A 24,190-nucleotide genomic window follows, 5' to 3' on the forward strand; every position below is an offset into this window, starting at 1 on the left:
TTAAATCAAAGATTAAGTTGATCCAACTAAACCTTCAACCCATGAGCCTCGAAATAGATATAACCTGGGTGGTATCTTATAACTATGCTATTAATGACTTTAATTGCCACATCTCGGTGTTCGGCTTGTAAAGGAAACATATGAACTTTCAAAGTGTATAAATAATGTTGGTATCATATAGATTAAGTTGATAAATTAGGCATTTAGTACAAATTCACGAGGGATATCTTGTTCCCAAGTTGAAGAACAAATAAAAGAATTACAGTTGTATGACTTCTACAAGAATGGAGACCTAAGCTATTCTCACAAACGTGAATTGCTCATGCAAACTAGTTTCAGTTCTTGATGGAAAATCGCTCTATCCATTCTGTCAGGTAATCGGAGGAGCTCTGTGGTATGGTGGTACCCTTACAGGGAAGAACATTTGTCTAAGAAAACAAGGGGTGAATGGTGTTGTTACCACTCACTACTTCTAGACTTTCCCTTTCTGTTTTAGTCAAAGAGCTCGGGACTGATACCATGCCTTTTATAGGCTTAAAAAAAAAACAGCAAAGTTTTGACATTTTCTGTAAAACATTTAGGCAATGAATTGCTTTCAAATAAAACCATGGGATCCAAAACAGGGGGAGACTGACAGTTATGTTGTTACATTATTGTCACAAATTAAGTTATTGAACCCATTTTTGTTATCATCAGGCAATGTATACAGAGCTTAGGATCACTTGTTCACTTGACAAGTCTATTTGACGTTTGGAAGCTCTTCATTTAAGATCTAAGATTTTTTCGTGTAATCACATGTTTGCTTGACCAAAGACATGTAATCATATCAACCATGATACCAAAATGAAAAATCATTTGTTTGTAAATTAGTCCTTTAATTTGTTTTGCATAACATTTTTAATTTTTTCCTAAAATGTTCTTTATTTTTAGTTAATTCTTTTTAAAAATGTTTATCTCAAAAAAATATTAAATTAATATATTATTATTATTTTTTGATAATTTTGATATGTTAATGTTATAAAACAATTCTGAAAAAAAAATTATTTTAATATATTTTTAAGTAAAAAAATAAAACAATACTTTTAAAAAACACTTTATAATACTAAACACGTAATTAATGCATTATAATATATAAGTATATATGACAGAACGGGCATATGAGAAGGGCAATTTATGAAGTTTAATATGAATTTAACAGTCAGGGGATTAACTTATTATTTTCAAAATCAAAAGGACTAAATCGCAACATAATAAAAAAGGAATTAAATTATAATTTTCCCACAACAGAAATGTTTTGTCCTTGTGAGCCTGAGACTTCTGTAGAGACCCAAATCAGTCACTAGCAACTCATATTTTACCTTCTAACAAATGGAGCAAAGTCCATTTATGATCTATCTATGAAATTGAAATGAATGGAGGATCTCAATTCGTGTAGAGTTTATAACATTCTATTAAAAAAATGCTTCTGTGACACAGTTGTCTTTTTGACACAGTTGTCTGTGTTGTTTCGAATGTTTCTGTGACTTTAATTCTTCATAGCTCACATCTCTTGGAATCCACCTTGTGGGAAATTATCTTAATTTGTTAGTTTTTCACACATGTTTTCTGTAACTAATTTCCTTGTACACATATTTTGATGTAAATCTGTTTTATTATTTCAGCACAAACCAAGAAAAAAAATTGAAAACACTAATTAGAAAAATTAAAAGAAAAATTTGTTTGGTTTCAATTTAAAACTTATGAAACCAATTGAATTGAATCACACCAGTCCATTAAGAATGAATATATAAATGTTATTTAATGTTGTTTAAAATATGGTTTCATGATAATAAATATATAAGATGTCTAATTTTTTTAAAACCTTGATATTAAATGTTGATAATGAATATATCAATCAGTTTATTTTTTAATTTATTATATCTATGATATATATTAAATGTTATTTTCTCACTAAATTGATTAAACTTACCCATTTTTATTAATATTATTTTTAAGTTTTCAAGTTTTGTTAGCATGTTGATTTTATTAAAAGTTTTTGCTATTTTATTTGTTGATATGTCTAGCTTGTTTATGTGAAGGTTTTTCTTTTATTTTTTTATTTAATGTCTTAAACACTTAATTATTACACTATTTCTTATAAAGTTTAGATTTTTATATTTTAATAAGTATTATGAAGCATTATTTTGAAAATTTACAAAATGTTACGAGTTTTATTTAATTTATTTTATAATAAATATATTGGAAACTTAACGTAAATAAGATGTCCTCATAGAAGTGCTTCTATCTTGCCGGTCACTAACTCGGAATCTGGCTGGTGACATTGAATATCTTTAGCACTGTCAATGTGAAACATTTTCCTAGCTAGCTAGGTGCTTAAGTTTCTTGTGAGTTATTGATTTCGAAAAAGGAGTCAGTACCACAATACCAGCTATCAATCTCAAGGTATGCAAAATTAATTAACTATAATCCTATAATGAAATAAGTTGTCAATAATATTACTAGTCTTTTGTTTATATATGGTTAATCAAGTTGATAAATTGATGGGTTGCTAACTTGCTATTGATTTTTCAGGAGCATATCCGCCACCAAGCCAGCAGGTGCCTCCTCCTCCTCCTCCTCCTCCTGGTGCGCCCCAAATATCTTACCCACCACCAGTTCAAGGGTACCATCAAGGTCAATATGTTGCCCACCTGCACCCACTTGAAAAATAATAATAATAATAATAATAAGATGCCCTCGTAGCACTGCTATTATTATTATTATTATTATTATTATATTCCGTTTGGTCGTTTTGTACATTTTTGCGGGCCAGGCCCAGGACCCCACATACTTGGACTGATAGTTTGGTAATAAGTCCAATACCCAATGGAAAAATAGGAAAAACGAAAGGAAAAGAATGGAAGTAAAGCACTAAAACAAAGGAGAATCCATGTGCACAAATCTCTGTGGGACTCATGCTCAAAAACTGAATCCGTTGATTCATGTATCTGGGGGTACTTATCAATAAATCTATGTGGAACACAAATTTCTTTAATTAAATTATGAGATTAATTAATATGATTTCGGAGGAACCTTCTGTCCATTTTCTATGCAATTCAAGTTAGAAAACGAAGGCAGATTCCACATTGCTTCTTTGAACAAATGGATTGAATTATTATTGAAAGAAATCCCAATCGTCACAAAATGATGGGTCGTCTAGCTAGTTTTTCCATGCATGTCAGAAGTCGCCATCGACGAAAACCTTAGCCAAGTCTATAAAACATAATATTTCGTTTCATTCATTTGGTTTTTCCATATACCAAATAAGTTTTTCATAGGTGATCATTTCAACAATGAGTTACGACAGCAAAAACCATAAAGCTTCCGCAGGTAATTGAATTTATGTTCGGCTTCTGAAAATCTTTTTTTTTCCACTTTTTTTCTGTGATTGAGGAAGTTAATCAATTGTTTGTTTACTAAATTGATGATTTTCAGGAGTATATCCTCCACCATCTACTTCATGGCCACCAAAGCAGGAGGTGCGTCGTCGTCCTCGTCCTCGTCGTCGTCCTCGTCCTCCTACTACTCCTCGCCCTCCTAAATGTTCTTGTTCACCATCAGTGCAAGGGTACTATGAAGCCGGTCCTGATGTGGCACCACCTCCAGTTAGTGACCCTACGAAATATGGTCCTCAACACCTCCAACAGCCACCTCCTCCTCCTCCTCCAGAAAGAACGAGGGATGATGAATTTTGCACAGGATGGTAACTGAGCATTTTTTTTCCCCTTTTTATTTAAATAACGATTCACTGTGTACTTATTTATTTATCTTTTTCCTATGTGACAGTTGCTGCTGCTGCCTCTAGGACGCGTGCTTTTATGAATGATTCTCTGTAAAATTTGCAGCTTGTAATTATTTCCCTTGTGTTTCTTGTTGGGAATCATAATTATTTTCGCTCTTTTTATGTCACTGTACGGACTACGTATGCTTTATCCACGCTATATTCTCCGTGCTTCACGTTTATTTGAGTTGAGCGTATGTTAATAATTATTTTTTAAAATTATTTTTAATATAAATATATAAAAAATCTAAAAATATATAAAAATAATTCTAAGTAATTTTTTTTTAATTTAACCGCTCTCTATTTAGCATGCAATCCTAATCAGTGGCGAAATCTTAAAAAGGATCTCAGTACATTAATCAAATTGCTGATAGAAGGGCTATAGACTAGTTTGTGTTTTGAACGTTGAGCAGCTTGGTAATGGGACAGACAGGCTCCATGGCGTAACCTGCACGAGTGGGAATGGAGACTGTAGACTTTAGAAAAGAAAAGAAAGGCTAAAGAATTATGCAATGAAACATAACTAATCATTGTATATACTCTTATAGGTTGTTTTACATTACATTTGTACTTGTGTTTTTTAATGTATTTTAAAGGTGTGTTTGGTATAAAAAAAAACATTAAATTAAAATTTTAAAATTTTTTTTGATAGTTTTAATGTAATGATGTTACTAATAAAAAAAATTTAGTAAAAATTCACGAGGGATACCATGTTCCCAAGTTGAAGAACAAATAAAAAAAATTACAGTTGTATGACTTCTACAAGAATGGAGACCTAAGCTATGATCTCACAAACGTGAATTGCTCATGCAAACTAGTTTCAGTTCTTGATGGAAAATCGCTCTATCCATTCTGTCATGCAATCGGAGGAGCTCTGTGGTATGGTGGTACCCTTACAGGGAAGAACATTTGTCTAATTCCTTCAGCCTTTATTATAGGAAAGATGTTAACCATGTTAGAAAATCTTGCTTCCACATGAGTCTATCTTAGAAACAGAATTTGGAAGAAAAATTGATAACAAATTCAATTTCTACAGATTCAAAGTTCATTGAGATACCTACCGAAATCAATCTAGCACCTGTCCATATCCGCTTATGTGATGGTAAGGGAAGCATTAAGCGGCCGACACCATAGATAGCCACTGCAAGGAAATGGAGAACCAATCTAGACCAGAGAGTAGAGCTAGGGGTCCATTCGAAAAAACTCCTCCAAGGCTTAAATAGTCAAAACATGCTTGGCGTATATCGTTTCTAGCTGGATCAGGTGATGCACTAAACACCTTGTATAGGGCACCTGCCAATGTGTTTATGGTAGATGCCACTGGCTGCAAACAGATACATGAATCATTGGTTAAAATTGGTGTCTTTTTATGTTAATTCCGACAAGCTTTATTAGGATTTTAAATGGCTCGTCTTACCTTACGCAGGGTGTAGAAGGACTCGAGATATCTGCAAAGGGAAGATGCATCATTGAGCTTCTGCAGAGGTCGAAGAAGGTCACGTAGTAGCACAATGTCTGACAGAGCTACAGCCATTCCTCCTCCAGTTAAAGGATGCCTCATGCTGAATGCATCCCCCATTAGAAGGGCGCCTGGAGTAGGGTGAGGAGAAGCTGGCATGCTTCTGTTTGTCATTGTTCTTATGCTCCCTTTGTCAATTGCCGAAATGAAAGCATCGTGCAGTTCAGGAGGAATCTGAAATGCCCAAGTTGCTTGATTATTCTTTTGAATCAGAAAAGTGAGAAGCACATGTTGATCTCAAACATAAATTAGAGTAATTCCATTGTGTTAGTGTAAGAATTCACATAAATATTGCTTGAAGTGAATTGTAGTAACCTGGGGAGCTACTGCAGCTTTCAGATAGCGAGCCATTTCACCATTAGAAACGGAAGGTACTTTCTGTCCAGGAACATCTACCAAACAGCGAATCTCAGTGCTGCTAATAGGATAAAACAAGATTGGAGATGAATCTGCCCGAACATAATGTCCATGATTTGCATATGGAAGGTTGCAGTTTTCCAGCACCAACGCAACAAAACACGATGGGATATCAATTATGCAAAAGGAAAGATTAAATTTCAGTTGGCAAGGAAGATTAAATTATGCAAGCTAAATTCCTATGTTGTGGAAAAGGTTATATGTTACTTCAATATTAGCACACAGGATCACAAAACTTCAACGAAGGGATTGTTTTGCAATTTGGCAACACTGATCCTCACCTTAGGATTGCAAAGAGACCGCCGCAGATTCGAAAAACAGCCATCACAGACAATTGTTAATGGAGCATATGCTCCCAACTCTGTTGCAGCCCTGGTTTTGTACTGTACTCCTTTAATAGTCCCATTTTCTTCAATGAGAGTTGTTACCGTTCCTTGTTCCAATTTAACCCTGAAGAAAACATTGCAAGAAAATCGGATTGTAAGGAAACATTATTAATTATGCAACTACCCCGGAAAGATCATATGATTGAAATACTACAATGGAATAGAACTTAAGCAAGTATAATGAATGTCCATGAAAGATTACGCGAAAAGAGTTTTATGCTTTGTCTTGCATTTTCTGAATAAAACGGACATTGTGAAAGCTTCTTCCAGCAACATCTGAATGGAAGTTCTCCAAGGGGTATGGTAGTTTGGTACTTTTCCCATCTTTAAAGATTGCATATCCAAGCACTCTTTGAGCATCAATTTCACTCACACGGTCTGCAGATACACAAAGATATAGTTAACGTTTACTGCTACAGTTCTGATAGTTTTTGTTAAATAATATTTATGTAGTCTTATTTATTAAAAGTAGAATAGTACTTTCAGTTTAACCTATATATACTTTATTTGTATTTAAGTTAAGACTAAGCATTCATAATATACAGATTATTCAGAATTCTAGCCTCCTTTTTGTGTTTGATCTTAATTGTTTTAACCTAGTATCAGAACTGGTTTTATGAAACAAGACTTAATCCCTAACACAACTTCGCGGATCCAATTTTGGTATTTTGCTTCTGCATTCGTAAGTCCATCCGCATTCATAAGTCCACAAAACTACTAGATTTTGCTTATTCTTGTTATTCTTCATCATTTACTTTCTTTTTAGCTTCTATTCATTGTCTCTTTGAGCCATCTTCCTATAAAGAGGCAATTATTGATCCGCTTTGACAGCAAGCTATGGATGAGGAACTTTCTGCTTTGCATAAGACAAATACTTGGGATCTAGTTCCTCTACCTCCTAGTAAGAGTGTTGTTGGTTGTCGTTGGGTGTATAAGATCAAGACTAATTCTGATGGGTCTATTGAGCGATACAAAGCTAGGCTGGTTGCAAAAGGATACTCTCAACAGTATGGTATAGACTATGAGGAGACATTTGCCCCAGTTGCAAAAATGACTACTATTCATACTCTTATTGTCGTAACTTCGATTCGTCAGTGGCATATTTCTTAGCTTGATGTTAAAAATGCCTTCTTAAATGGAGATCTTCAAGAAGAAGTTTATATGGCACCCCCTCCCGGTATTTCACATGACTCTAGATATGTTTGTAAGCTTAAGAAAGTATTATATGGTCTCAAACAAGCACCCCGTACTTGATTTGAGAAATTCTCTATTGTGATCTCATCTCTTGGCTTTGTTTCTAGCAGTCATGATTCTGCTCTTTTTATTAAGTGCACTGATGCATGTCGTATCATTCTGTCTTTATATGTTGATGACATGATTATTACTGGCGATGACATCGATGGTATTTCAGTTTTGAAGACAGAGTTGGCTAGACGATTTGAAATGAAGGATTTGAGTTATCTTCGATATTTCCTGGGTATTGAGGTAGGATACTCACCTAGAGGTTACCTTTTTTCTCAGTCAAAATATGTTGCAGATATTCTTGAGCGAGCTAGACTTACTGATAACAAGATTGTAGATACTCCTATTGAGGTTAACGCAAAGTACTCTTCTTCTGATGGTTTACCTTTGATAGATCCTACTTTATACCGCACTATTGTTGGGAGTTTGGTATATCTCACCAGTACTCGTCCAGATATTGCATATGATGTTCATGTTGTTAGTTAGTTTGTTACTTCTCCTACTACTGTTCACTGGGCAGTTGTTATTCATATTTTGTGATATCTTCGGGGTACAGTTTTTCAGAGTCTTTTACTTTCATTCACCTCTTCCTTGGAGTTGCGTGCATACTCTAATGCTGATCATGGTAGTGATCCCACAGATCGCAAGTCTGTTACCGGGTTCTGTATCTTTTTAGGTGATTCTCTTATTTCTTGGAAAAGTAAGAAACAATCTATTGTTTCTCAATCATCCACCGAAGCAGAATATCCTGCTATGACATCTACTACCAAAGAGATTGTTTGGTTACGTTGGTTACTTGCTGATATGGGAGTTTCATTTTCTCATTATACTCCTATGTATTGTGACAACTAGAGTTCTATTCAGATTGCTCACAACTCGATTTTTCATTAGCGAACTAAGCACATTGAGATCGATTGCCATCTTACTCGTCATCATCTCAAGCATGACATCATTGCTTTGCCTTTTGTTCCTTCTTCCTTGCAGATTGCAGATTTCTTTACCAAGACGCATTCCATCTCTCGTTTTCGTTTTCTGGTTGGCAAACTCTCGATACTTGTAGCTGCCGTATCGTGAGTTTGAGGGGAGATGTTAAATAATATTTATGTAGTCTTATTTATTAAGAATAGAATAGTACTTTCAATTTAACCTATATATATTTTATTTGTATTTAGGTTAAGACTAAGTATTCATAATATACAGATTATTCAAAATTCTAGCTTCCTTTTTGTGTTTCATCTTAATTGTTTTAACAGTTTTGACACTGAGAAGCTTAGCTAGTTCTACAGATATATTGAGGTTCTGGCTCGCCTTCAAGGCCCAATTCAATTAATTTCAGGTAACCTCCAGGTTGCAGGAGTTCTCCAACAATTCTGTTAGGCTCAGTCAAGTCTCTTTCAATTACATGCACTCTTCGACCATCCTGCAATATGTACAGAAATATGAGATTGCAATTCTCTCCTGCAATCTTTCCAACAGAAGCAATTGACATGGAATGTCTGTCACCTCTCCAGGAGTGTAAGCAAGAGCTGGGCCAGCAACACCAGCACCAACAATGATTATATCTGGACTTTCAACATTGCATAACTTGCCCATTCCACTTTCAGAGCTCTTCAAACTTCTGTCCCTCTGAAAATCCTTTGAAACATTAACCTTTTTCTTTCCTTTTGCATGATAAACTAAAATCAACCTCAAAACAGAAAAATGACTCCTCCCAAAAGATTACTGATATCCCATATCTGGAGATTGCTAAGAAAACAAGGGGTGAATGGTGTTGTTACCACTCACTACTTCTAGACTTTCCCTTTCTGTTTTAGTCAAAGAGCTCGGGACTGATACCATGCCTTTTATAGGCTTAAAAAACAGCAAAGTTTTGACATTTTCTGTAAAACATTTAGGCAATGAATTCCTTTCAAATAAAACCATGGGATCCAAAACAGGGGGAGATTGACAGTTTTGTTGCTACATTATTGTCACAAAGTAAGTTATTGAACCCATTTTTGTTATCATCAGGCAATGTATACAGAGCTTAGGATCACTTGTTCACTTGACAAGTCTATTTGACGTTTGGAAGCTCTTCATTTAAGATCTAAGATTTTTTCGTGTAATCACATGTTTGCTTGACCAAAGACATGTAGTCATAACAACCATGATACCAAAATGAAAAATCATTTGTTTGTAAATTAGTCCTTTAATTTGTTTTCCATAATATTTTTAATTTTTTCCTAAAATGTTCTTTATTTTTAGTTAATTCTTTTTAATATTTAAAGGTCCTGTAAGGTCTTTACCTATCTATTTTGGCCTATTTTATATAAATCACTTATTACAAGCAAAATAAAAAGTTGATATTTTTATGTGAAAATATCATTTCTTCCAAAAAAAAAAAAAAAAAGAGTTCATCTAAGTATAGTAAAGATATGGGTTTGCTTGAGTATTGTTTTTTAAAAAATTATTGATTGTTGAATTTGTTGAAAGGATAAACTTCTTTTATTTTTTTTACTTTCTAAAAATATGTTTATCTTGAAAAAATATTAAATTAATATTTTTTTTCAATAATTTTGATGTGTTAATGTTATAAAAAGATTCTGAAAAAAAGTTATTTTAATATATTTTCAAGTAAAAAAATAAAACAACACTTTTAAAAAACACTTTATAATACTAAGCACATAATTAATGCATTATAATATATAAGTATATATGACAGAACGGGCATATGAGAAGGGCAATTTATGAAGTTTAATATGAATTTAACAGTCAGGGGATTAACTTATTATTTTCAAAATCAAAAGGACTAAATCGCAACATAATAAAAAAGGAATTAAATTATAATTTTCCCACAACAGAAATGTTTTGTCCTTGTGAGCCTGAGACTTCAGTAGAGACCCAAATCAGTCACTAGCTACTCATATTTTACCTTCTAACAAACGGAGCAAAGTCCATTTATGATCTATCTATGAAATTGAAATGAATGGAGGATCTCAATTCGTGTAGAGTTTATAACATTCTATTAAAAAAATGCTTTGGCAGCCCTTTTCTTTTAAGCTTTTAGAAAAACATTCTGCTAGGAAAAAAAATCTAATTTTCTGAATGAGCTGCCCTGACACGAGCTTTTTTAAAAAAAAAAACAAATTTGATCAAATAAATACTGGGAAATTCCTGAAAATTGAACCATTCTTTTGTTTCATTTGGGCATCAAATCTGTCTAGAAAAAGATTAATGCAACTTCATATCGATTAGCTAGGAAAGTTCTCCCAGTATGTTTTGAGAACACTTGGTCTGGACATTAGAAACAAGTGAAAGTTGCTTGCTTCCTAGCTGAAGCTTCGTTTCTTCTGTCTCACCATTGAAATAGTCGAGGATATATGGTGAAACATAAATGATCTAGGATTAAAGATGCAGAAAGCACATGAATTCATTTTTACGCGAATCCTTCAACATAATAGCAAAAGGAGATGGTCTCTCAAAAGTGTTTTTGGGTAGAAGTTAAAACACAAACCTGAAACCAAACACCATCTGACATGCAGCGAAAGAGTAATCAACAGAATTCGGATATACTAGTATGAAAGCAGATGCAAGGGCCCCAAGCTATAATTTGTGCATGTAATTTGTGCATGTCAGAAAGAGCTACAATCAAAATTCATCCCACAATAACTTTTGTAAGGATTGATTATTGAAGAAGTATATAGGACATCGCAGGATTCAAGATGTGCTGGGTTGAAGCATCAAGCTCGTCACAAGAATTCTACAATAACCTTCGATAGCATTGTCTAAATGTTCATCAAGAATTTGATGATGAGGTAATATTTATTTACCCCGAATCTTGACCTTAAGTGTCCATTTAACCTTTCCCTCTGGCATCGGAATAGACTTTGGGAAGCGTAGTGGCACCTCAAACTCTCCAAGAGCAGTCAAAGGTGATGGAAGATGCACGTTGTCAGGTTCAATTTGCACATTGAATTGTCTTGTCACCTGAGATGGACAGAAACCACGTTAGCACACATCCACCAGTCAGGCAAAAACTATCTTTTTAGCATACCAAGTATGCTGCACCTAACTACAAATTACGGAATTATAGTACGTATAAAACAGAACCTGTATCATAGATCGCAGTGTCTAAAAGAGAATTGTCAAACTGGGTTTTATAGATGGTTTTGTTATGATATATTGCCAGAACTTGCTCATGCAACATTATCCACCTACGTTATTTTCATGGATAAAGACAAAACAACTTACTTTACAACATTCTGAAGAGAAACTGAAATTAAAAATGAAGACTGATATACCTCTTTTAAAATATCATCCTTTGTCACTGGTGAAAGAATTTCTATCGGGTCATCTTTTGATTCACGGGCACGGAATTTTGCAGTATTGATCCCTACCCTAAAAGCCTACAATCATGAAAGACAGGTCAGATACCTCATATTACCGGTAAGAGCAAGCCAACTTGTTATTTAAAATGTTTCATATTCTCAATACACTTTTCAAAAGATAAACTACTAACCAGTTGGGCTTTGACTAAGCGTTTTGCTGCTGTTTCGTATTCTTTCATCTTATCTTCCATTGTCTCTTTAACTACTTTCACCTCTTCTTCTTCCTCGGGTTGGTAAATCTGATCCACAACACATCACAAACATCACAAACATAACACCAATCACTTGACATTTCTCAAACAAAACCAAAGGGACACGTGGATGCAAAACTTTAATTCGCAACTTTACAACATAATGCACATAAAAAATTCATGCCAAACAAAAATCAAGATTCAAGACCAGCTACTTTCACCACATAAAAAAACACTAACAAACACATGGAACTAGATAAAATAAATGTAAGAAATTTGAGCAAAACCTTGCGTTGCTCCCTGATAAGATGTGCAAACTTTTCGATATTAGGGACAGCAAGTAATTTGGGCATCAGATGGTTGCGAAAATGCCCTGGCGCAACCTTAACTGTCTGACCAGCTTTCCCAAGCTTCTCTATGCTCTGCAAGTGCAAATCAAAATCCAGCATCAAGATCAATATCTGAACCGACACATTTCCTGATAAAAAACCCAAAAATGAAATATTTCCTAGTCACACACTTACTGTTGTAAGAATAACTTCTAACTTCTTATATCTAACCCCTTGACAAGCATATAACAATGGATGTATAGCACCATCAGAGCTCTTCAAGTTGGTTTCTTTAGCAACAATTCGCCGTAGAGCATTTCTGCTGTGCTGAATACAAGCCATAATCACCACAAAGAGTCCCTGTTTCAAAACAAACCAAAATTCAGTAGCTGCAAATACCAACAAAACAAAATCTTAAATAAGCAAAGAAAAATGCAACAAAAAAGTAAGTGCTTTAAAACCCAGAACCCAAAAATAAGAGCACAAAAATCAAGAAATTTCATTTCTTGCTATAAGATTATGAAAAATGAAAGTAACTCAAGATTTGTTAGCATAAATAAATCAAACACTAAATCAACAGCAATCCCACAATAGCCAGAGCATAAAACTCAAAATCTAGAAAGAAAAACAATGCCTAAATTACTTAATGTAAGCTTGTACAAGAAACCCAAAATCTCGGTTTTGAAATGAAGAGCTGAGTTTTTTGAGCTTAGGATTTTGACGGGGTTTTGCCTGTAGAAGATGAGGGTGAAAGACGAGAGGAACCAAGAGTTTCAGCAACTGGGATACACACACACAAACACACACCAGGTGAGGATTCTCCCTTTGATTCAAGGAACCAAGAGTGTCAGCCTTCCATTCAAGGAATCAATTTTTTACAAAGAGGAAAGTGCATGAATTTTTTAGAATGTATTGATTAAGGGCTGAAGACAAGATTCCTGTCAAGATCTGGGTTTGGGTTTGGGTTCGGGTTCGGGACGGGTTGTAGTCGGGTTATGGATACAGAGCCAACAGGTGGCAGGGAAAGCAATAACTCAACCCAACCCGACTAACTTACCCCATGTTTTGGGGCTTTATTATTTTGGGCCTTCTTGGTCTAAGCTTTGCCACAACCCAAAGTCAAGTATCTTTTGTTAGGTTTTAGGTAGGGTGATTGTTTTTTATTCAGTTTTCTTATAAAAATAATTAAATTAAAATTTAAAAAAAAAAAAAATCAAAACTCAACTAAACTCAACTCTAACTGATTAGTTTCATTTTAGTTCATTTTTTTAATGTAAAAAACCAAAAAAACCTATATTATTACTTTTTAATAGGTTTTTAATGAGCTTTTTGATAGGCTTTTAATGAGTTTTCTGATGGACTTATAATTGATGTTAATATTATTTAATTTTCTTATAAGATTCTAAAATATATATAATTTTTTTGTCATTGCATATTTATTTGTATTAAATTATTAGTGCGAATCTCGTGTTTATTAAGTTGTTTTTGCATCAGCAGGTGTCAGGTAAAAATTGAAGATAAAATGATGAATTAAGAGAATAGCTTATTAACAGCCTCTGGAATTCCCAAAAAACCAATACCAGCCTCTGAGGCCACTGAAACAACACTGGGGGAACACCTAGGACCAGCCTCTCAACTTGCCATCAACATCATAGGCCGACTTCAGTCAAATGATTTTTCATTTCGGTATCATGGTTGATATGATTACAAGTCTTAGGTCAAGCAAACATGTGATTACACAAAAAAAATCTTAGATCTTAAATGAAGTGAAAAAGACTAGTCAAGTGAACAAGTGATCCTAAACTTTGTATACATGGCCTGATGATAACAAAAATGGGTTCAATAACTTACTTTGTGACAATAATGTAACAACAAAACTGTCAATCTCACCCTGTTTTGGATCCCATGGTTTTATTTGAAAGTAATTCATTGCCTAAATGTTTTACAGAAAATGACAAAACTTAGCTGTTTTTTAAGCCTATAGAAGGCATGGTATCAGTCCCGAGCTCTTTGACTAAAACAGAAAGGGAAAGTCTAGAAGTAGTGAGCGGTAACAGCACCATTTACCCCTTGTTTTCTAAGCAATCTCCAGATATGGGATATCAGTATCTTTTGGGAGGAGTCATTGTTCTGTTTTGGGGTTGATTTTAGTTTATCATGCAAAAGGAAAGAAAAAGGTTAATGTCTCAAAGGATTTTCTGAGGGACAGAACTTTGAAGAGCTCTGAAAGTGGGGGCAAGTTATGCAATGTTGAAAGTCCAGATATAATCAAGCCATGCTTTGTGGCTAAGCTGTCTCATTGGTTCTTGGCTATCGAATATCAAAACAGTCAGGTGAGTGAAGCAGTTGCTATAAAATCTTTTCAATCTCAAAATGGTGAGGCTTTTCGCTATTCTTCTTCTTCTTATGCTCTGTAATGAGATTCCTTTATAGACTCAATGAAGGACAATCACAAAACAAAGACAACCCAAGTATGGTTTTTCTGGTTTTCACTCATATATATATCCAATTCACTTCTCTGAGACTCGCATATGGAAAACCAAGGAAAATGAATCATCTGGGAAGCCATCAGAGAATGCTGTTCCATTGAAGCAGTTGCTATAAAATCTTTTCAATCTCAAAATGGTGAGGCTTTTCGCTATTCTTCTTCTTCTTATGCTCTGTAATGAGATTCCTTTATAGACTCAATGAAGGACAATCACAAAACAAAGACAACCCAAGTATGGTTTTTCTGGTTTTCACTCATATATATATCCAATTCACTTCTCTGAGACTCGCATATGGAAAACCAAGGAAAATGAATCATCTGGGAAGCCATCAGAGAATGCTGTTCCATTGAAGCAGTTGCTATAAAATCTTTTCAATCTCAAAATGGTGAGGCTTTTCGCTATTCTTCTTCTTCTTGTGCTCTGTAATGAGATTCCTTTATAGACTCAATGAAGGACAATCACAAAACAAAGACAACCCAAGTATGGTTTTTCTGGTTTTCACTCATATATATATCCAATTCACTTCTCTGAGACTCGCATATGGAAAACCAAGGAAAATGAATCATCTGGGAAGCCATCAGAGAATGCTGTTCCATTGAAGCAGTTGCTATAAAATCTTTTCAATCTCAAAATGGTGAGGCTTTTCGCTATTCTTCTTCTTCTTATGCTCTGTAATGAGATTCCTTTATAGACTCAATGAAGGACAATCACAAAACAAAGACAACCCAAGTATGGTTTTTCTGGTTTTCACTCATATATATATCCAATTCACTTCTCTGAGACTCGCATATGGAAAACCAAGGAAAATGAATCATCTGGGAAGCCATCAGAGAATGCTGTTCCATTGAAGCAGTTGCTATAAAATCTTTTCAATCTCAAAATGGTGAGGCTTTTCGCTATTCTTCTTCTTCTTGTGCTCTGTAATGAGATTCCTTTATAGACTCAATGAAGGACAATCACAAAACAAAGACAACCCAAGTATGGTTTTTCTGGTTTTCACTCATATATATATCCAATTCACTTCTCTGAGACTCGCATATGGAAAACCAAGGAAAATGAATCATCTGGGAAGCCATCAGAGAATGCTGTTCCATTGAGTTGAGATCAAGTAACCAGTTTATAAATTTTAAATCACTAATCCTAATTCTGGAAGTAGGCTTTGTCTCCCTTTTAGAACAGTTAAGGTGGTTCATCAAAGGACTGGAAAATTCCAAATAATCTATTCAGGGAAGGGAAAGGGCAACTTTTGAAACTCTTTGGGAATTCCATATGTCATGACTGGCTGATGAAAAACAAAAATGTGCATCAAATTTTTGTTCTTTTCCACTCTAGTAAGTCGGTCAATCTCAGATAAACAATAACACCTCTCTACTCTTAGTTTCTTTATGTTTTTATTTTCCACCCATGTATCGTTGTGAATCATGCGTGGACTGATTGAATTGTTCTCTACCATGTTATTACAAACCTAGCAAAGGAGAGCTTCGAAAAAGGAAACAACCAAGAGGCAAAAACAATGGCAGCAAGACAACCTCAGAGAACCCAACATCGAAATAAAAGAAAACAAAACTAAGCAAATGAAAAGCAATGGCAGGAAACTAAATTCAGGAAGAACAATGGCAGTAATTAAGTAATTTACAGCAAACCCATCTCCAGAAACAAGTATTCAAGAATCAAGTATGCCAAGAAAAAAAAAACTAACCTGATACAGAGAGGCGAGACGCGAGAGCACATAAGATGCAGAGTGGAGACTAGAGGAAGAACAGAGGCAAACGAAATAAAGAAAAGAAATGGCTGTTTTGAGAGAGAGAGAGAGAGTGGAAGTTGTGGAACCAGCTAGGGTTGATAACTTGAGTTTTGAGAACAGGCAAAAGGGACGGAAAGGGAAGACTGGGGACTGCGTACTTACTGTTATGATAATAGGGTTGAGGAATAAAAAATCTTGTGAATCCATTAGTTAAGGGCAAACCTTGGAATTCACAGGAGATGCAGTCAAAATTAAAAACATTACGAGGATGAATTTCAAACTAAGTAAATTTAGAAGGACGAAGAATATAAAAAATGAGATCTTTCGAATTCAAAGATCAAGATTCAAACTCTTAAGAGTATCTCCAACCGGAGATGCAAAAAGAGAGCTAAATCAAAAAACATGTACTTTTATTTTTAGAATCTTTATTAAATTATTTCAACAGAGCAGCCATCAAAGAAGCCAAAATGGCCTTTTAATTTAAGCAGAGGTTTTTTTACAGGTTCCTGTAAAAGAGGTAAATTTAAGTTAACGTTGTCAACGGCTATTTTTATATCAGTTGGCAACAGTATTTATTTTTTCTTTAAAAGGAAGGAAAAAACTTGTTTTTTTAAAAAATCTTGTATTGTGCCTCACTCTTCTCTCAAATTTAGAAAAACTCACTCTTTTCTCAAATTTAAAAAAACAAGAATCAATTATTCTCTGATTAATTAATAACATCAGTTGTGTTAATTAGCTGAAATTAAAAGGTATGTTTATTTAAAAGCTTTTTATATTTACTCTTTAATATCTCTTGATTTTGTAGATTTTTTGTTGTTAATTCGATATTTGTGATGATTTTTATTTCTTTGTTATTTTATGTTTTTGATATGGGTTAAGGAAAACAATTTTTTATTTATGTTGTTATCTTTGACAAAATTAAGAGGAAGTAATAATGGTAGCTGATATTGATAAAAATATAGAGTGACATATTTAAAATTTATTTTTGGTTGTTTGTTTTAATTTGAGGTTAATTATATTTTGTCTTGTTGAAAATGCAATTAAACCAGTATATTAATCCTCTCTTAGTTCCAAAAAATAGTCAAATTGTAATGTTAGAACAAGTAGGATGCAATGCTTGTTATTAATTCACATGTATGTAAACTATAAAATTGCTAGACATTGAATGTGCGCTTCTTTTATACTTTCTTATAAGGTTTTAACTTGAGGTTTTTTTTAATGTAGATGGATTCAAATTTTCCAAACTCTTTCACCAACTTTCTTATGAGTGAGTCAGAAGATATTTTCTCTCAACCAAGTGATTCTAATCAATTAATTGATGACTTAACATACTCGAATTTGAATGTCCATACAAGAAAAAAATCACAAAGAAGTAAAAACTTCTCACCAGAGGAAGATTGTTTACTTGTCTCTGCATGGCTAAATACAAGCAAAGATCCAATTACAGGAGTTGAACAACAAACAAAACAGTTCTGGGCTTGAGTACATGCTTACTTTGTTGAGAATGGAGGAAACTTGAGTAATTGTTCCCAAATAAGCATCTCAAATAGATGGCAAGAAATAAATAGAGAAGTCGGTAAATTTGTTGGATTTGTTACTCATATTAATTATATAATTAATAACATCTTAATTATATTATATATAAAATATCTAAATTAGTTATATAATTATATAAAAATAAATTTAATATGAAATATATTAAAATATAAATGGCTTTTCTAAATAGCTTTTTACCATTGAAATGCACATAATCAAAAAAACTATATTTATACTATTCAAAAAGCTATTTTATCGATTTAACTTTTTAATTTAACTTTTTGCATTGGAGATACTTTCACGACCTTACAAGTTCAAAATCGTTATAACATTCCCTTTTAACTGTTCGTGGCGCTTCCCATGTATTTTTTCCTCCCAAAATAATATTTATTCCACTTGCTTCTTCACGTTGCCCACTAATATTTTTCTCCTGGATCATTCTTACTGAGAGGAATATCCAGAAAGGCATTAACATGTAGTTGACTGGATCAACCCAAGTGTAATATATTTTTTAAAAATGTCATTTCAATTTTGTTTTAAAAAAAAAACATTTAATTTTGCTTTAAAAAATAAACACTTTAATTTTATTCTAATTTAATAAAGTTTAAATTAAAACCTGATTCAAGTCAAACTTTTAAATTGTGGATTTTCCCACTCCATAATCATATTAAAATGGGCATAGAAGGTGTTTGGTTTGAAGATGGCTTTGGTTTTCTATTTTTGTGAGATTCACACAAAAAACATGTATTTTTAACTTTTAAAAGTGTGGTTTATACTTTAAAAAAATTATATTTTTTAAAAAAAATCACCACATCTCCAAACCAAAAAAATCCCTTAATAATTATGCCCAGGATGGCCAGGCAAATCGTATCCAACCTTCTTTTAAAATAATTCTTTTACTACTTGTGTCAATAATTCCATGTCAATTGCTTCTGTTGGAAAGATTACAGGAGAGAGTTGCAATCTCATATTTCTGTACATATTGCAGGATGGTCGAAGAGTGCATGTAATTGAAAGAGACTTGACTGAGCCTGAGACTGACAGAATTGTTGGAGAACTACTGCAACCTGGAGGTTACCTGAAATTAATTGAATTGGGCCTTGAAGGTGAGCCAGAACCTCAATATATCTGTAGAACCAGCTAAGCTTTTCAGCGTCAAAACTATCAGAACTATAGCAGTAAACGTTAAGTATATCCTTGTGTATCTGCAGATTGTGTGAGTGAAATTGATGCTCAAAGAGTGCTTGGATATGCAATCTTTAAAGATGGGAAAAGTACCAAACTATCATACCCCTTGGAGAACTTCCTTTCAGATGTTGCTGGAAGAAGCTTTCACAATGGCCGTTTTATTCAGAAAATGCGAGACAAAGCATAAAACTCTTTCCGTGTAATCTTTCATGGACATTCATTATACTTGCTTAAGTTCTATTCCGTTGTAGTGTTTCAATCATATGATCTTTCCAGGGTAGTTGCATAATTAATAATGTTTCCTTACAATCCGATTTTCTTGCAATGTTTTCTTCAGGGTTAAATTGGAACAAGGAACGGCAACAACTCTCATTGAAGAAAATGGGACTATTAAAGGAGTATAGTACAAAACCAGGGCTGGAACAGAGTTGGGAGCATACGCTCCATTAACAATTGTCTGTGATGGCTGTTTTTCGAATCTGTGGTGCGGCGGTCTCTTTGCAATCCTAAGGTGAGGACCAGTGCTGCCAAATTGCAAAACAATCCCTTCGTTGAAGTTTTGTAACCTTGTGTGCTAATATTGAAGTAACATGTAACCTTTTCCACAACATAGGAATTTAGCTTGCATAATTTAATCTTCCTTGCCAACTGGAATTTAATCTTTCCTTTTGCATAATTGATATCCCATTGTGTTTTGTTGCGTTGGTGCTGGAAAACTGCGACCTTCCATATGCAAATCATGGACATTATGTTCTGGCAGATCCATCTCCAATCTTGTTTTATCCTATTAGCAGCACTGAGATTCGCTGTTTGGTGGATGTTCCTGGACAGAAAGTACCTGCCGTTTCTAATGGTGAAATGGCTCGCTATCTGAAAACTGCAGTAGCTCCCCAGGTTACTACAATTCACTTCAAGCAATATTTATGTGAATTCTTACACTAACACAACAGAATTACTACTGATTCATGTTTGAGATCAACATGTGCTTCTCACTTTTCTGATTCATAAGAATAATCAAGCAACTTGGGCATTCCACTTGAGCAGATATGTACAGGTGCTAGATTGATTTCGGTAGGTATCTCAATGAACTTTGAATCTATAGAAACTGTATTTGTTATCAATTTTTCTTTAAAATTCTGTTTCTAAGATAGACTAGTGTGGAAGCAAGATTTTCTAACATGGTTAGCATCTGCGCCTTCAGGGGGCATCAGGAATCATCTTTCCTAGAATAAAGGCTGAAGGAATTAGACAAATGTTCTTCCCTGTAATGGTACCACCATACCCCAGAGCTCCTCCGATTGCCTGACAGGATGGATAGAGCGATTTTCCATCAAGAACTGAAACTAGTTTGCATGAGCAATTCACGTTTGTGAGATCATAGCTTAGGTCTCCATTCTTGTAGAAGTCATACAACTGTAATTCTTTTATTGATTTGTTCTTCAACTTGGGAACAAGATATCCCTCGTAAATTTGTACTTGATGTAGGGAATTCCGACCGGTGATGTTCTGATATTTGCTCATAGGAGGTAAAGCACACTGACACAATATTTAACGTGGTTCGGCAAACTGCCTACATCCACGGGAGAAGCCATTGCGTTATATAGGGAGAGAACAAGATTTACAACAATAGAGGAGGAGGAATCATCCCTTCTTTGGCAACTCTCAACCTCACTCTATTTTTCTCTTTTCAGTGCTGCAATGGCAGCTACTGCTGGCTGCCTTGGCAGCCCACTCTCTCCTACATTTCTCACATCTTTGGCTCTACACTTTCCCTCTCACTTTCTCATTTTGCTCTCAACCGTATGCCTCTATTTATAGGCATCCATGGTGCTGCTCCATTTGTTCTTTGGTCAATAATGGTGGCTACCAACTCCAGCTCTTCTTCAACAAAGGTGGCTGCCAACTCCAGCTCTTCTTCAACAATGGTGGCTGCACCTAGCAGCCCTCTTTGACAATGGCAATGGCAGCCATCCTCTTCTAGAAGATAGACTGTAAATGCTCTATGATTGTTGCACATAATGACAACAATCCTAACACTTGATGCTTAATTTATTAAAAAAAAAAACAAATTCCCCTATGATACCAACATGATTTATACACTTTGAAAGTTCATATGTTTCCTTTACAAGCCGAACACGGAGATGTGGCAATTAAAGTCATTAATAACATTGTTATAAGATGCCACCCAGGTTATATCTATTTCGAGGCCGTGTCATGGGTTGGAAATTTAATGAGATTAACTTAATTTTTAATATTTAAAAAAAAAACTTAAAATGATATTATTTTAAGTTTATAAAAAAAAAATCAAGTTTTTCTATTAACCCACCCCTGTTTTAAGCTAAACCTTGAATTAACGATTAGAGATTTGATTTCACCACTGTTTTAAGCAATTTGATTGTACTGAGATCTTTTTAAGATTTCACCGCTGTTAGGATTTCGTGCTAATTAGAGATTGATTAAAGTTTAAGAAAAGTTATTTAAAATTAATTTTATATATTTTTAGATTTTTTTGTGTTGATATTAAAAATTATTTTAAAAAAATAAAAAATATATTATTTTAATATATTTATATATAAAAAAAAAAACTGTAAAAAATACCCGTAACATTTAGCCTGGCCATCAAATGAAGCACGGAGAAAAATATTAATTAAAGAGCAACGTGATTAAGTGTTTTTGTGTGAATAAAGCATGCGTAGTCCGTACAGTGACATAAAAAGAGCGAAAATAATTATGATTTGCGACAAGAAACACAAGGGAAACAATTATAAGCTGCAAATTTTGCAGAGAATCCCTCATAGTCCTTAAAAGCACGCGTCCTAGAGGCAGCAGCACCTGTGTCACATAGGAAAAAGATAAATAAATAAGTACACAGTGAATCGTTATTTAAATAAAAAGGGAAAAAAAATTTATCAGTTACCATCCTGTGCAAAAGTCATCATCCCTCTGACTAGTTCTTTCTGGAGGAGGAGGAGGAGGTGGCTGTTGGTGGTATTGAGGACCACATTTCGGAGGGTCACTAACTGGAGGTGGTGCCACATCAGGACCGGCTTCATAGTACCCTTGCATTGGTGGTGGACAAGACAATATTTTTATGTCTGTATAACGCACCTCCTGCTTTGGTGGACATGAAGTAGGTGGTGCAGGATATACTCCTGAAAAATCATCAATTTAGTAACCCATCAATTGATTAACTTCCTAAATCACAGAAAAAAAGGAGAAAAAAAAAGATTTTCAGAAGCCAAACATAAATTCAATTACCTGCGGAAGCTTGATGCGTGTTGCTGTCGTCACTCATTGTTGAAATCAAGATATGATCACCTATGAAAAACTTTTATTTAGTATATGGGAAAGCCAAATGAATGAAATGAAATATTATGTTTTATAGACTTGGCTAGTTGCTGTTTAAGGCCTTCGTCAATGGCGACTTGTTACATGCATGGAAAAGCTAGCTAGACGACCTATCATGTTGTGACAATTGGGATTTCTTTCAATAATAATTCAATCCATTAATTTGTTCAAAAAAGCAATGCGGACTCTGCCTTCGTTTTCTAACTTGAAATTGCATAGAAAGTGGAGAGAAGGTTCCTCCGAAATGAAACTTTAGTCTGCTTTTAGATGGTCAAGATATTGAAAACAATAATTGATCTTCTAATCAAAACGAGACAACAAAAATAGCTCGAAAGTCTTGAATTGCATAGAAAAGGGTGGCTCTCTCCTCCAACCCATAGTTATTATTAAGCCATGCCATCAGATTAATCAAATTAATTTGAACTATATATCGCTATTTTTCTAAATAAATGGAAATATAATTCATTCTTATTAATCAAATAAACAGAAACCTGATTAACTTATTAATTGTCTTTAAATATTATTAATGAATTATGTGTGTATTTGTGATATTAATGGTAAATGTATATTTGTTTTCAAAGAGTTGAATCTTGACACTAAAATAGAGAGATCTTTTTAACACCGCTTCATTAATTAATTAATCTCATAATTTAACTAAAGAAATTTGTGTTCCACATAGATTTATTGATAAGTACCCCAGATACATGAATCAAAGGATTCAGCTTTTGAGCATGAGTCCACAGAGATTCGTGCACTTGGATCATCCTTTGTTTTTGTGCTTTACTTTCTTTCTTTTCCTTTTGTTTTAATTTTCCTATTTTTCCATTGGGTATTGGACTCATTACCAAACTATCAAAACACCTAGTAGGGTTTAGTCATCTCTATTAGCAGTGGATCTCAGTCCATGTATGTGGGGTCCTGGGCCTGGCCCACCAAAATGTACAAAATGACCAAACATAATAATAATAATAATAATAATAATAACAATAATCTATAAAATGTACAAAATGACCAAACATAATAATAATAATAATAATAATAACAACAACAATAATCTATGGACCCACCTCAAGCTACACCTTGAATCAGTAAATCACCAGCTAAGATTAATAGTTGTCTACAATGACCAGTAATGTTTCATTGCATCAATTCTTTAGCCTTTTCTTTTCTTTTATTTTCTTTTCTTTTCTGAAGTCTACAGTCTTCATTCCCACTCGTGTAGGTTACGGCTGTGACTATATAACAATTATCGATTAAATGAAACATAACTATTCATTGTATACAATTGGTTTAATGACGTAAAATAGCCAGACATACAGCTCTGCCTGCATATGAAGGAAACACATGAACTTTACAAATGTATTAGTAATGTTGATATCATAGGTAACAAATTTAACAAATCAAGGGATGTAATACAAATTCATGAGGCTAGTCTAGTTTCCAAGTCGAGAACAAGTAAAAAATAATTACAGTAGAATAAATTCTACAGTAATGGAAACCCAAATTATTCTAACAAAAGAGAACTAATTTTGAGAATAATCACAAGAGAAAGAATATGATTTTAAACCCAAATTATTCTAACAAAAGAGAGAACTAGTTTTGAGAATAATCAAA

General features: G+C 34.0%; 3 protein-coding genes and 1 pseudogene across 5 annotated transcripts; 1 reads left to right on the top strand and 3 right to left on the bottom strand.

Annotated features, from left to right (window-relative positions):
* The first annotated feature begins 3,075 nt into the window (after positions 1 to 3,075).
* LOC127904085 (protein CYSTEINE-RICH TRANSMEMBRANE MODULE 11-like) lies at positions 3,076 to 3,990 on the top strand. The gene is made up of 3 exons (XM_052445864.1): positions 3,076 to 3,369; positions 3,475 to 3,742; positions 3,826 to 3,990. The coding sequence occupies exons 1-3, from the start codon at positions 3,333 to 3,335 to the stop codon at positions 3,842 to 3,844; spliced, it is 324 nt and encodes a 107-aa protein (XP_052301824.1). The 5' UTR covers positions 3,076 to 3,332; the 3' UTR covers positions 3,845 to 3,990.
* Positions 3,991 to 4,675: 685 nt separating this feature from the next.
* Positions 4,676 to 9,223, bottom strand: LOC18103912 (squalene monooxygenase SE1-like; annotated as a pseudogene).
* A 1,545-nt stretch (positions 9,224 to 10,768) lies between these two features.
* On the bottom strand, positions 10,769 to 18,489 carry LOC18103914 (uncharacterized). 3 transcript variants are annotated; one of them, XM_024592749.2, is made up of 6 exons: positions 18,346 to 18,489; positions 12,467 to 12,631; positions 12,230 to 12,364; positions 11,883 to 11,990; positions 11,665 to 11,769; positions 10,769 to 11,350 (listed from the first exon to the last, which is right to left on the bottom strand). In XM_024592749.2, the coding sequence occupies exons 2-6, from the start codon at positions 12,611 to 12,613 to the stop codon at positions 11,186 to 11,188; spliced, it is 660 nt and encodes a 219-aa protein (XP_024448517.1). In that variant the 5' UTR covers positions 12,614 to 12,631; positions 18,346 to 18,489; the 3' UTR covers positions 10,769 to 11,185. The 3 variants fall into 3 exon arrangements, with proteins under 3 accessions (XP_024448517.1, XP_024448515.1, XP_024448516.1); XM_024592747.2 differs by lacking the exon at positions 18,346 to 18,489 and adding an exon at positions 16,460 to 16,819; XM_024592748.2 differs by lacking the exon at positions 18,346 to 18,489 and adding an exon at positions 12,919 to 13,058.
* Positions 18,490 to 21,803: 3,314 nt separating this feature from the next.
* On the bottom strand, positions 21,804 to 22,628 carry LOC18103915 (protein CYSTEINE-RICH TRANSMEMBRANE MODULE 11). The gene is made up of 3 exons (XM_006376962.3): positions 22,487 to 22,628; positions 22,146 to 22,380; positions 21,804 to 22,060 (listed from the first exon to the last, which is right to left on the bottom strand). The coding sequence occupies exons 1-3, from the start codon at positions 22,521 to 22,523 to the stop codon at positions 22,045 to 22,047; spliced, it is 288 nt and encodes a 95-aa protein (XP_006377024.1). The 5' UTR covers positions 22,524 to 22,628; the 3' UTR covers positions 21,804 to 22,044.
* Positions 22,629 to 24,190: the final 1,562 nt, after the last annotated feature.

Source organism: Populus trichocarpa, chromosome 12 (genome assembly GCF_000002775.5).
Source record: "Populus trichocarpa isolate Nisqually-1 chromosome 12, P.trichocarpa_v4.1, whole genome shotgun sequence".
Classification (NCBI taxonomy): domain Eukaryota; kingdom Viridiplantae; phylum Streptophyta; class Magnoliopsida; order Malpighiales; family Salicaceae; genus Populus; species Populus trichocarpa.

Coding starts and splice junctions, on each gene's coding strand:
- LOC18103914 (XM_024592747.2), bottom strand. CDS start 16,711: ATGGATTCACAAGATTTTTTATTCCTCAACCCTATTATCATAACAGTA. Junction 12,365..12,466: donor TAGAAGTTATTCTTACAACA/GTAAGTGTGTGA, acceptor TTGCACTTGCAG/AGCATAGAGAAGCTTGGGAA. Junction 11,991..12,229: donor TTATCAGGGAGCAACGCAAG/GTTTTGCTCAAA, acceptor GTTGTGGATCAG/ATTTACCAACCCGAGGAAGA.
- LOC18103915 (XM_006376962.3), bottom strand. CDS start 22,523: ATGAGTGACGACAGCAACACGCATCAAGCTTCCGCAG. Junction 22,381..22,486: donor CACGCATCAAGCTTCCGCAG/GTAATTGAATTT, acceptor ATGATTTTTCAG/GAGTATATCCTGCACCACCT.
- LOC127904085 (XM_052445864.1), top strand. CDS start 3,333: ATGAGTTACGACAGCAAAAACCATAAAGCTTCCGCAG. Junction 3,370..3,474: donor AAACCATAAAGCTTCCGCAG/GTAATTGAATTT, acceptor GATGATTTTCAG/GAGTATATCCTCCACCATCT.